The sequence below is a fragment of the Rhinopithecus bieti genome, unplaced genomic scaffold, assembly GCF_001698545.2.
Source record: "Rhinopithecus bieti isolate Rb0 unplaced genomic scaffold, ASM169854v2 scaffold_11964, whole genome shotgun sequence".
In the NCBI taxonomy this organism is placed as follows: domain Eukaryota; kingdom Metazoa; phylum Chordata; class Mammalia; order Primates; family Cercopithecidae; genus Rhinopithecus; species Rhinopithecus bieti.
Window position 1 is genome coordinate 7,248,915 of NW_016807677.1, and position 13,960 is coordinate 7,262,874.

At 38.9% G+C, this 13,960-nt stretch overlaps 1 protein-coding gene across 2 annotated transcripts in view; it reads right to left on the reverse strand.

Annotated features, from left to right (window-relative positions):
• SIK2 (salt inducible kinase 2) overlaps positions 1–13,960 on the reverse strand; it is a 134,843-nt gene that overhangs the window by 38,821 nt on the left and 82,062 nt on the right. For both annotated transcript variants that reach the window (XM_017883239.1, XM_017883238.1), the window contains one exon: positions 3,071–3,232. In XM_017883239.1, coding sequence (XP_017738728.1) covers positions 3,071–3,232 — 162 coding nt within the window. The remainder of the gene's footprint in view (positions 1–3,070; positions 3,233–13,960) is intronic.

The following is a 13,960-nucleotide window of genomic DNA, read 5'->3' on the forward strand; positions in this document are numbered from 1 at the left end:
GGGGGTTGAGGGGAGGTGGGGAGGGAGGGGAGACAGGGAGGGAGGGGAGGGAGAGCCTTAGGATAAATACTTAATACATGCAGGGCTTAAAACCTAGATAACAGGTTGATAGGTGCAGCAAATCACCATGGCACATGTATACCTATGTAACAAATCTGCACGTTCAGCACACGTATCCCAGAACTTAAAGTAAAAAAAAAAAGGTTCCCCTGGAAAACAAAACAAAACAAAAAAACTCCTAGAACTCCTTTGAGCTATTGTTTTGGCAAATATTTTGTTTTGATAATAAGGGAATGTAAAGGTGAAACAGGAGTTTCCCCCTTCTTTCTACAGAGCAAAAGACTTAAGAAAAAAAAAAAAAAAAAAAAAACTTTCTCTGAAAAGACAATTTTAGGGCAGCCGGTGCTTTCAAGGAGCATTAACCAAAATATCCCAGTGAAGTTCATTACAGAAGGTTGGCAAACAAGAGTGAAATAAATGACACCAAATGGAAGGTCCAAAAGCAGAGGAAGGGGAAAAAACAAATGGAAGTGAACACACATAAACTATGAAAGCATTCTAATTTTGTGCATCATATTTTCACAACAAAAATGACAAATCGATACAAATCTTTATATATATGTGTATATACACACACACACACACACACACACAAATGAATATAACAAATTAACTTAAAAACACTTTGTCTTATTCAGGTAATCCCATTAGAAAAAAAATCACAGACTACAGAATGGAAAATCCATTACATATCCTATAACATATGCAATATTGACATTTAAAATGAGTAAAAATTATTTGCCTTCCCCTAATTGCGTAAGACAAAAACTAATGGGAAACGGCACAGAAACAAATCAGTTCGATGTACAAACATGAGGGTTTTACCTTATATTTTATATCATAATACAGCAAACCGAGGAAGCTACTTTGTCCCTAAACTTACTGAGTTCAATGAGTATCCAACCTAACAGGTCAATTAATAATTTCTTGGTTAGCCCCTGTCATCTGGATGTTTCCCTGCTCTTCTTTAACAATCTTAGGACAAAACACCACCACGTGCACTTTGCTAAGGTTTTAACCTCTCTTCTTCAAAACCCAAGTCAAACAAAATCTCCCTTACATACCTTCAACCTCTACCGCTGCTGCTGTAGTTCAGACTCACGTTTTCTTGAATGGACTATTGCACTAGATTCCTTATTAGTCTTCCTGTCTTCCACCTCACCCACATCTCTTAGCTATCTTTTTTTTTTTTTGAGACGGAGTCTTACTCTGTCGCCCAGGCTGGAGTGCAGTGGCGCGATTTCGGCTCACTGCAAGCTCTGGCTCCCGGGTTCACGCCATTCTCCTCACGCCAGCCTCCTGCGTAGCTGGGACTCACAGGCACCCACCACCGTACCTGGCTAATTTTTTTGTGTTTTTAGTAGAGACGGGGTTTCGCTGTACTAGCCAGGATGGTCTTGATCTCCTGACCTTGTGATCCACCCGCCGCGGCCTCCCAAACTGCTGGGATTACAGGCGTGAGCCACCACGCCCGGCCACCTCCCACCTATCTTAACTCTGCTGCCAGAGACATATTTCTGACATGCAAATCTAATCATGTTATCCCAATTCCACTTTACCCCCATCCATGCCCTATAATTTTCAGTAGGCTAGATTCCCCATTACCTACAGAATAAACTCTCAAATCTTTGACATGGCATTCAAGATATTTCATACTCTGGTCTTTACCTATCTGCTCCCCCTGTATCAGTCCCGCATGCCTACAGATTTTACATGTTACCAATTTTGAATTTACAGTTCCCCACCATTCCAATCTCTGCCTGCCTGCCTGCAACATTCTGCTTCTGTTTATCTTCCTGACAAGCTTTTCTAACTTCTCTCTCAAGTCTAAGTTCAAATAATTCCTTCTCTGTGAAGCTTCCTTGACTCTACAGGTAGCCTGCTGTTCCCTCACCTATACTCCTACAGCAGTTTGTATATACTTTTTTTTTTTTTTTTTTTTGAGACGGAGTCTGGCGCTCTGTCGCCCAGGCTGGAGTGCAGTGGCCGGATCTCAGCTCACTGCAAGCTCCGCCTCCTGGGTTTACGCCATTCTCCTGCCTCAGCCTCCCAAGTAGCTGGGACTACAGGCACCCGCCACCTCGCCCGGCTAATTTTTTTGTATTTTTTAGTAGAGATGGGGTTTCACCATATTAGCCAGGATGGTCTCGATCTCCTGACCTCGTGATCCGCCCGTCTCAGCCTCCCAAAGTGCTGGGATTACAGGCTTGAGCCACCGCGCCCGGCCTGTATATACTTTTAAAATTGCAACTATCATACTGTATTTTTTCAGTTTTATTCAAGTGTAATTGACAAAAATTGTATATATTCAAGGTGTACAACATATTATTTTGATATATGGATATGTTGTGAAATGATTTCCACATATCATATTGTACTTAACATAGCACAGTACCTGATACATATTTATTGAGTGAATGAGAGTTTTGACTATGTAAATATAGAAACTGAGAATATAAAAGAAAACATTTGACAATTGTGAAAAGGCAAAGAGAAAAACAGGCAAACTAATCTCTACCCAACTTAGTTTTCATGTTATAAATCAAACCCCTGTTGTATCAGAGCAAGGCAAGGTGTTTTTCTGTCTCAAGTATTTCTCATTCTACTTCCACCACTTCCTTTGCCTTTTCTCTGCTTCTGGCTGTAGCCATCAGTCATAATTAGAGAGCAGGCCAGAGTACCAGCAACCAGCATTGCTCCTCCATCCCTGTCCTCTCTCTAATCACTCTGACATTCAGACAAATGTGCCTCTTCCAGTAGAGCCCCCCTACCAATGGAATCTGGACACATCAGACACCAGATGTAGCTCTGACCTGTGTATATTAATAATGAACTCATTCCCTTACTTTTAATTACACGCAGAACTAAGGAAATGAATAAAATGGACTTTGAGAAAGCTTGATGTCATCAGGTAGAAATGCTGCTGAATCTGCGCCTGCAGGTCTGTTTCCACACACTGAGTGCAGTGGCTCACATCAGATCATGTTAGAGCCAGTTGTCTCCCAGTTACCTGCTATTTTGATATTCATGTTGTTATCCAGCAGGAGATTTTCAGCTTTGAGGTCACGGTGCACAATCTTCCGACCATGACAATAATCAACAGCAGATAGGATTTGCCAGAATTTTCGCCTGGCTTCAGACTCATTTAACCGGCCATGATTAGCAAGATAGTCTGTAAATGAAAAGAGGATTAAGAATTAGTCACCAAAATAAAATAACTCCACTATTAGTAGTCAGGAAATTTTTTTCCTCAAAACATTTTTTTTTTTTTGGCCGGGTGCAGTGGCTCACGCCTGTAATCCCAGCACTTTGGGTGGCCGAGGCGGGCAGATCACAAGGTCAGGAGATCAAGACCATCCTGGCTAACACGGTGAAACCTACTCTACTAAAAATACAAAAAATTAGCCCGGCGTGGTGGCAGGTGCCTGTAGTCCCAGCTACGTAGGAGGCTAAGGCAGGAGAATGGCGTGAACCCAGGAGGCGGAGCTTGCAGTGAGCTGAGATCGCGCCACTGCACTCCAGCCTGGGTGAAAGAACGAGACTCTGTCTCAAAAAACAAACAAACAAACAAACAAACAAGTTTTTTTTTTAAAAAAAAAACAATAATTAGTGATAAAGTAATATGGTGTTTTCCAAGTTTCTTGTCTTTGAAGAAGTATTTCTTTTTCTTTTTTTTTTGGGATGGAGTCTCGCTCTGTTTCCCAGGCTGGAGTGCAGTGGCGCGATCTGAGCTCACTGCAACCTCCTCCTCCCAGGTTCAAACGATTCTTCTGCCTCAGCCTCCCGAGTAGCTGGGATTACAGGCACCTGCCACCATGCCCAGGTAATTTTTGTATTTTTAGTATAGATGGGGTTTCCCCATGTTGGCCAGGCTGGTCTCGAACTCCCGACCTCATGATCCTCCTGCTTCAGCCTCCCAAAGTGCTGGGACTACAGGTGTAAGCCACGGTGCCCGGCCTGGAGAAGTATTTCTAATCATATTTCACTGGAGTCCAAACAAATGGTGACAGCCCAAGACCAGTCAGCAGCAAGCAGCATAATATTCACAGATTCACAGTACAATTCAACATGATTTTTTTAAGGTCTAGGTACTCTATTTGTTGAAAAGCTTATTATTTCACACTTTAAAAAAATAAAAGTTATGTAAAACAGAGGAAATAAATGAAGTATCTGACATCTCGTCACACAGAAGACATCTTTTCTGAAACACTGTTTTCATGCAATTATTATACAAACCACCTGTAACATGAGATATGGTGATACCTGGAAGTAGCTTAAATAATTCACACCCAGTGCTGTTAGAAGGAATTCTCATATACCCAAGAACATGCAGACTTGTGCTCTAAACCAAACACTGTCATCATGACAACCATATTCTCTAAACTATAAGTCAAATACATTTTGCAAGATACACTATCTTCATGCAATGTTATAATCTTCATTAAAGCAGCTTACCTGAAAATTAATTCTACATAACTATGTACATCAATTCAATAAAACTAAACATTACCACTCATTAACATTTCACCCAAAGATCTGAAAGTCCTCTGAAATTATCTTTTGATCAACACAAATCTTGAAAGACTTTTAAATTTAACATAATTGTCCTAACTAGGGAACTGTATTAGTGACTCAGTATTCCCAGTCACCTGCACATATTTTCTGCTCTAGTGTTTACTAGCTTACAGGTTTTTAAATTCCCTGCCTTTGGCTCATGTCCTTCTCAATATTTACTATATATTTTTTTCTTTAGTTTTTTGAGACAGTCTTGTCTGTCACCTAGGCTGGAGTGCAGTGGTGCAATCTTGGCTCACTGCAACCTCTGTTCCCCAGGTTGATGCAATTCTCATGCCTCAGTCTCCCGAGTAACTAGGACTACAGGTCCATGCCACCATGCCTGGCTAATTTTTGTATTTGTAGTAGAGACGGGGTTTCACCATGTTGCCCAGGCTGGTTTTGAACTCCTGACCTCGGGTGATCTGCCCACCTTGGCCTCCCAAAGTGCTGAGATTATAGATGTGAGCCACCATGCCTGGCCTACTTGCTATAAAATTTACTAACATTTACACAATACTTTATACTTTACAAAGCATGTTCATATCAGTGTCTCATTTCATCTTTCTAAAACCTTCTATGATAACTATTACTCAATTTCCATTTTATAGATGAGAAAGCTGACAATCAGAGGGATTAAGTAATCTGGCTGAATTTGTACAACTGGTGACTGAACAGTCAATCTGGGGCTGTAATATTTGACTTAATTTTTTATTATATTAAGCATCTTTACTAGACTCCTGTTGAAATCCTAACCATCCTTTTATTTTTTATTTTTTAGTCAGGGTCTCATTCTGTTATTGCCCAGGGTGGAGTATGGTGTGCACTTATAGCTCACCTCAACCTGAACCTCCTGGGCTCAATCAATCCTTCTACCTCAGCCTCCCGAGTAGCTGGGACTACAGATGCATGCACATCTGGCTAATTATTAATGTTTTATTTTTTGTAGAGATGGGGTCTCACTGTGTTGTTCAGGCTGTTCTCAAACTCCTGGACTCAAGCAATCCTCCTGCCTTGGCCTCCCAAAGTGCTGGGATTATAGGTGTGAGCCATCACACCAGACCCTAACCATCCTTTCAAAACTCTAATTAAATGACATCTTGCCCTTAAATAGTCCCTTATCACTTCAAACAGAAATAACCTGTTCTCTCAACACCTTGTCATTTATCATACACTGCCTCACACTGTATGTAATAATCCGCATATGTATAATAAATATCCCAAGGTACACACACATGTGTACACACACAGCCCTAACTTTAAAAGAGGGGTCCTTAACCCCTGGGTCACAGACCAGCACTGGTCCATGGCCTGTTAGGAACCCGGCCCCCTGCCATAGGAATGCGAACCCTATTGTGAACTGCACATGTGAGGGATCTAGGTTGCGCCCTCCTTTTGAGAATCTAATGCCTGATGATCTGAGGTAGAACAGTTTCATCCCCAAATCATCCTCCCCATCCTGGGTCTGTGGAAAAATTGTCCTCTACTTGTTTGGTCCCTGGTGTCATTTAAAAGGTTGGGGACTACTGCTTTAACACATAGTGTTTTGAAGTATTAAAGACAATGTCATTTAAGCCTCCTGAAGACAGGAATTGTATTATTCTCTTTTGTACTCTGCAATGCTTAGCACTAAGCACAGAGCATCCTATGTATAATTCTGAGTACTTAGCTGATTAGCCATATTCTAAATATTACAGGCTTTAAATTTAAGTGGACATTTTATCTATTCTTTTTTATGGGTTAGCATCAGAAACTGAGATGGTCAGCTCATTACATCTTCCCCTTGCCTTTGCAGAACCTGCATAGTAGCCATTTATAATTCTAAAGGAGAACAGATCACTTAAGAACAAGTATGCATAATTTTTAGTCAAAATGTCCAAACTGCCAACAGAGACAGATTATGTTTAAGAACTGGCAAGTAGACAATGTGCCTTCTCTGCATAAGAGCAAACCAGAGGCTCACTTCTACACTGGATGAGCTGGGAAGTCCCTTATAAATATGGACCTTTGGGCAAATATAACCTACGGAAGGGAATGCAATATGTTTTCTGTAAGAAATAACTTTTGAGTAGTTAATAATGTCTTTCCTAAGATTCCACACAAAATGCTATTTAAGCTGTACCTCTAAATGAGACCATTTTTTCATGGACAAATGATTGACTTGTACAGATAGACAACTTTTTTTTTTCCTGATGAAAATGCTGAGTCAATGGAGGTTAGTGGGAAAGATTTTTGAGATTTTGGCAACACAGAGAAATCTGACAGATTTAATGTGAACAAGTGCAAGTTTACATATATAGAAAGACACCCCAAACTACTAATTACCATATGAGTCCCCGGAAGCACAATGGAATCTATAGTTATTGTTTTTCGAAGCTATCAGTCCAAACTGGGAGAACTACAGGCAAGGGGAAAGAAAAACTTTGAAACGTGGTATCAGGAAGGGCAGTGTCTGAAAAACAAAGGCATGGTATATCTGAACCTAAAGTTACCATGTAAAGCCAGAATCATCACATATCAGTAAATGTATAACACACAGTGTGAGAAAAATGATCTAAATTCCAGAGACAAACTATTTAGAGAAGTGGCACTTTCACTTTTCAGGTAAAAATCTCGGCAGGCATTCCAGGGTATCTATTATCTTCCCCATTCTTTATTATTTCTGCAGTGTAGGTATCCCTGGAAACTGGAACATGTGCTGAGAAATCACTAATAGAAGTAAGTGAGCCAGAAACCTGTGGCTGCAAATAAAATTTGTTTAGGCATATATCACCCCCTTCGAGGAACATAATCCAAGCTCAAGTTAATGCACACAGTCTTGAAGTTAACATACAAAAAGCACACTCATGTTTCACATTAAAAACCTCATTTATGGCCTGGTACGGTGGCTCACACCTGTAATCCCAGGACTTTGGGAGGCCGAGGTGGGCAGATCACCTGAGGTCAGGAGTTCGAAACCAGCCTGGCCAACATGGCAAAACTCTGTCTCTACTAAATACACAAAAATTAGTCAGGCATGGTGGCAGGCAATTGTAACCCCAGTTACTCGGGAGGCTGAGGCAGGAGAATCACTTGAATCCAGGAGGTTGCAGTGAGCTGAGATTGAGCCACTAAATTCCAGCCTGGGCAACAGATCAAGACTCTGTCTCAAAATAAATAAATAAATAAATAAAAATAAAATAAAACCTTGTAATTATAGAACAAACTTATGAATTTAATAGCAACTGTCTATACTAATTGTTTATGTGTTTATTCTTGAGAGCTTGTTTGGAGGTTCTGGCAGGGTAGTGCAGCTACTAACATACCCTTGACCAAAGACCAGTCCTCCTCTATTGGGGATGCTTGTCTTCTTCGACCAAGCCTGCAGCTTTGGGAGGGACGCACTGGAGGGGTGAGGGAGGAAGGGGAACACCGGTCTAGCCAGCCAGATCAGCTGAATCAACGCTGGCGATCAATGGGGTGACAGATGTTACAGCCACATTGCTCTCATGTCTGCTTATGTGTGTATTTTTGATGAATATAATACAGTTTTTAGAAAATTCTTGTTCCCTATGTTTATGTTGGTTCTGATTGTTAAGTGAAATGTAATTTTATGTTTGTTAACTTTAACAATGAAAACTTTTAAGGTAATATCTTGTATAACCCCTCCAGTTTTGCTTTTCTGGTCATTATTTTTTATTGCCATTTTACAAAAATCATGGTCTGCAACGGACTGGCTAATTTAAACTCAATACTGACAGTTTGATAGTTTGAGAAATACTAGCACAGGCAAGGTAAACAGGCAATTACAATACACTGTGATGAAGGTTAGCACAGGTAGAAATGTTCTAATAAATACATTATGTTACAGATATCTTTTAAAATTTTCTATTATGAAAGTTTTGTACATATATAAAATTATATTAAATAGTATAATAAATCAACCAAATTTGAGTTATCAACATTTTGTCATACTTGCTTCATTTATCCGTTTTTTCCTCATGTAACATAAAGCAAATTTGGACATCAATTTGTTTCACCCTAAATACTTTTCTATGTATCTCTTCAAAAATGACATTTTCTTACATAAGTGCAATATCATTATCAAACCTAACATAATTAACAATTCCTTATTATCTTCTACTACCCAGTCTGAATTCAAATCTCCATAGTTGGCTTGTTTGAATCAGGATACAAAGCAAGATGAACATTTTATATTTGTTTGTTTTGTTTCTGGAGCCCTTTTACACTGCAACAGGGCTCTTACTCTCACCCTCCCCTTTTCCTGTGCCACTGATTTGAAGAAAATGGGTTGGTCATCCTACATTCTGGATTTGTCCTCTGCTTCCTCACATTACTGTTTAACTTATTCTTCCATTTCCTATAGTTTCTATAAAGGACTGAACAGATTCAGGCTTAATATCTTTTGGGAGTGGCAAGAATACATCACAGGTGCATCTACTAGGAGGAATATAACATCTGGTTCTTCTTTTAGGAGTGCTAAGATTGGTCAGTAAGTACTGCGAGTGAGAGCCTGATCCTTCAAATAAAGATTCGTATCAATCTTTCTCCTAATATCATGGTTCTCAAACTCCAGTGATTGTCAGAACCCTCAGAGGGCTTGTTAACACACAGCTTACTGGGACTTACCCTTAGGGTTTCTGACATAGCCGGTTTTGGAAAGAGCCTGAGATTTCGTATTTTTTAAAGAAGTATCCAAGTGATGTTTAAGATGCAGGAACAGGGGCCAGACTTTGAGAACCACAGCATTAACAGTTTTAGTATTCATTAGTGGCTGTTGTAGGAATCAATGATTTCATTAGGGGTTGCAAAATTGTGATTTTTTAATTGATTCCTGCCACATTTATTAGGTGAAATTCTTCTGTAGAGAAGTATTTTTTCTTGTCAATTAGAGTTATTATTCTGAAAAACAACTACAATAGGTTGGAAGAATGAATGCTTAATTCTTCCTCTTTAAGTACCAATTTTCAAAGTAAGGAGTTGGCACGCTAGCCACTTCCAATGATGACCATTAAGATGTATGTGTTTATTTCCCAGCTTTCTTTTCTCTTTCTTTCATGATTCAAGCACCATAATAAATAACTACAAAGGAGTCTGAGACCAGCTTAGGCAACACAGTGAAATGTTATTTCTAAAAAATATAAACTATCACCTTCATGTGGCTAACCTTGATCTGCTTTATTCATAGCTGAATGATGTTGGTTCTTTTTCACACTCTTCTCATTTAGTGCCTGTCTCAGGGTGCCTTTCGTCACTCAGGTCAAGAGATATCTTAACACTCTGGCCTTGGGCCTTCTGCTCACAGACCCTACTGAAAGTCTAATAAAAATGATACATACATACACATGCACATATACAATTTAGTATATAATTTCTTTTCTTATCTTTTTTTTTTTTTTTTTGAGACAGAGTCTTGCTCTGTCACCCAGGCTGGGGTGCAGTGGTGTGGTGTGATCTGGGACGACTGCAAGCGCTTGTTTTTTTTTTTTAGGTTCATGCCATTCTCCTGCCTCCGCCTTGTGTGTGTGTTTGTGTTTCTACAAGCACCCGCGCCACGCCAGTCTAATTTTTTTTAGTGGAGACGGGGTTTCACCCTGTTAGACAGGATGGTCTCAATCTCCTGACCTCATGATCCGCCCGCCTCGGCCTCCCAAAGTGCTGGGATTACAGGTGTGAGCCACTGTGTCTGGTCCCCAATTTAGTATATAATTTCAAGGAGGTCTATAAAATCTTAGGTTTAATACCAGGTTAAGAAACTCTGCCCTGGGAGATTTCATTCATTCCTCAGAATTTTTATAAGAATAATCTCCAAATTTGCCAAAGATATTTTACATTTCAACAGTTACCTAATTATATATTTATACAGATTTTCTTTCTGCCACTGCAATGTTATCAAGACAGAGCTCATCTTTCTTTTTATAAACTTCATTACTTCCTTCTAAGTCACTATAACTATCATCTTACAGTCAGTCAACCTCAAAAATTCAAGAGTCATCTTCTATCAACCCTGAAGGCTGATGCCCCAACAAGCAGATTTCAAGTTATACAGATTAAAGTTATATATAGTATAATTAATCAATGCTTTCAGTCTGCACTTATAGATAAGTACATTTCATAACATACTGCCTGACACATAATAAATGCTCAATAAATGTTAGTTGCTATCATCATCGTCATCGCTGCTTAGTGGTATCCCTTCTCTTCCCCCAGGGATAAGAGGCAGCCTTCCCAGCATCTTATTAAAGAAGTGGAGGAAACCCAGACAGCTGAGTTCCCTCAAGTCTCAGGGGTGTGAGAATCTCTGCATGACTATCTTTAAGCCTTATGTTCTTCAGTCAGAAATTACTAGCATTCCTCAAAGATGGAGCTGAATAAATAGCACAAAAGATTAATAATTTATGAAATTAAATATTTAATGTTATGTTAAAAGGATTTAATTTATAATTTTGGAGTAAAGTAAAAAGGTTGATGCCAATTTAATATTTTACGCTTAAAGAATCTTTTTTTTTTTAAAAAAAATCCCAATTAAATCCTGGTAAGAGGTTCCTAACCCACAAATCTGCAGACTTCACAATTCTAGTTACTAAATTTGAAGAGAAATAGTGTTTTCAGGAATATGACCACTATGAACGCTGAAGCTCTAATAAGGTAATCAAAACTGGCTCATCTGCTCTCTTCAAAATATTTTGAAGAGCTATTATTTTCAATCCTCAAATCTAAATCTACACTCATCTTTTCCTCTAACAATTCTTTTTTCTACTCGGTACAAAAATGATACTATGAAAAAAAACCCTTCTTTTTTTTTTTGAGATGGAGTCTCACCCTGTCACCCAGGCTGTAGTGCAATGGTGCAATCTCGGCTCACTGCAACCTGCCTCCCAGGTTCAAATGATTCTCCTGCCTCAGCCTCCTGATTAGCTGGGATAACAGGGGCCTGCCACCATGTCCAGCTAATTTTTGTATTTTTAGTAGAGACAGGGTTTCACCATGTTGGCCAGGTTGGTCTCAAACTGCTGAGCTTATGATCCGCCCGCCTCGGCCTCCCAAAGTGTTGGGATTACAGGCGTGAGCCACAATACCAGGCCAAAAAACCCTTCTTATAGGTAGATCAAGACTTCAAGATTGACAGCTCAGCTTGTGCTGGTTCTTTCCAATCACTCTTGGAATATTACTAAAAAAGAAAGGCCCATTAGATGAAATAATCTGAACTGTTTTTAGCACACTGATATATGTACCACCTGACATGTGAACACTAGTAGAAAACGGATTAGGGATTAGGTATCTGATTCTGTATTAATTAGGATAACATGGGTTACCCTAATTTTAAATATTAGGTTATAATACTATTTATAATATTAAACTTTTAACCTTGAGACATATTTATGAATATAAAACTACAGATTGTAAAACACTTTGCTTTTCTCTGTTTGTTTTGTAAGCACATAATCATTTCAAATTGTGTGTTCAACAAAATTAAGGAAATTGTTGCTTGTGGTATACGCTGGCAATTTAATTGTGCTTTCAGCAATTTCCCTACATTAGGCTGTTCGCATCTGTTAGATTCTGAATCAGTTCTTCAAGCTATGTGCAACTACCGAAGCAAACCATGGTCTTCTGAGAATTTTTAGTTACATAGTTGAAAGTTTTCAAGGTGATTTACAATTGACTTTCAAGACTATATGTTCAAGTTTCTGGCAATAATTAAAAGCAAATATAGTCAAACTTTTCTAAAATTATTTATAATCCCCACATAGAAGCTACTAGATTATAAAATATGATGACAGTAACAGATATCAAACAGATGACTTCAAACATTTTCCACATCTTTAATAAAACATGTAAGTAAAATACATTTCCAGATTTCTTTCTACTTAAGAAGATTTAAAAATATAGTAGAAATAAATTCTAGAGTCAGACAAGCCTGATTTTGAACCGAGGCTCTATTCTTCACTGCTGTGTCATGTTGGGCAAGTTATTCACGCCTTGGGTTACTCTGATTTCTCAGTAAAAAACTCCAAGTTTTGTTTTTGGTGGGAGAGTCATACCTTAAATTGCTCCGCACATCAACTGTCACTTGATGGCAAAGAACCCTTAAAGGGGGTTTTATTCCACATCTATCCTACTGGCTTCTGCCCCCACATAGCAATTCCTTTATCCTGTCATGTGAGAGTATCATGCTGTCTGCAGCATTAAATAAGAGCCTAGTACTTACAACATAAAATGTACATTAGTAAGAAATTTATAACTCTAATTTTGAAATATTTAATAGGGCAAATCAAGGCTGATAAACATGTACAGAAAACCATAATTTTTTTTGCCAGTTTCCATATATACGTATAGCTCTTAAAAAGCACCCTAAATACCTCAGTCAGTGAGAATAAAATCAATTACATAAGAGTGATGAGCACAGTAACACAGGGCTCAGGGCCCTCAACTGTCCTGACTTTTTTTCAGGTCAATCTCAAAATACAGTGCTTTCTCCGTCATGGAATCAAATAAAGAAAGTTACACTACTTGAGTTTGAAGAATAAACTCCATTTGACAAATATTTGAGTGACTTATTTGTGTCTCTCATGATGCTTGGCACTTTGGCCTCATGAAACTTCTATTTGAGTGGAGAAAAAGACAATGAATAAGCAGACAAATAAACATTACAATTTCAGGGGGCAATAAATGCTAGAGGTACAGGGATGATCCACTGGAAAGTATCTGGGTGAGGCCACTGTAGACAGGGCAATCATGAAAGGCTTCTTTTTGAAGGTACTATTTCAACTGGGAAAAAAGCACCCTAAAAAAAGGTGCAGCACATTCACAAAACTGAAAGGAGCCCAATGAGGCTAACGCATAAAGATCAGGGAAGGAGTAAGGCGTACAATGAAACTGAAGAAGTGAAAGTCAAACTAAGCAAGGATTTCTAGGCCTAACATGGAGGTCTGTATCTTAAAATACTGATAGCCACTTAAGGGCTTTAAGTAGATGAGAGACCTGATCTAATTTACATTTTAAAAGCACTGAAAATAACATGAAACTGTGAACTGTACAGTACCATTAAGCAAAAATTAAAACAAAAAATTTAAGCACCTCTATGAAAATGGTCCTAAATGCTAATGTGGGAACCATAAGGAAATAAAATTCAGTCCCCAGTGGAAACAAGTACATATAAGAAAAGAAGATTAAGTAATAAAAACTTTAGGCTGGGTGTCGTAGCTCAAGCCTGTAATCCCAGCACTTTGGGAGGCCAAGGTGGGCAGATCACCTGAGGTCAGGAGTTTGAGACTAGCCTGGCGAAACCCTGTCTCTACTAAAAATACCAAAAAAAAAAAAAAAAAAATTTACCAGGGGGGGG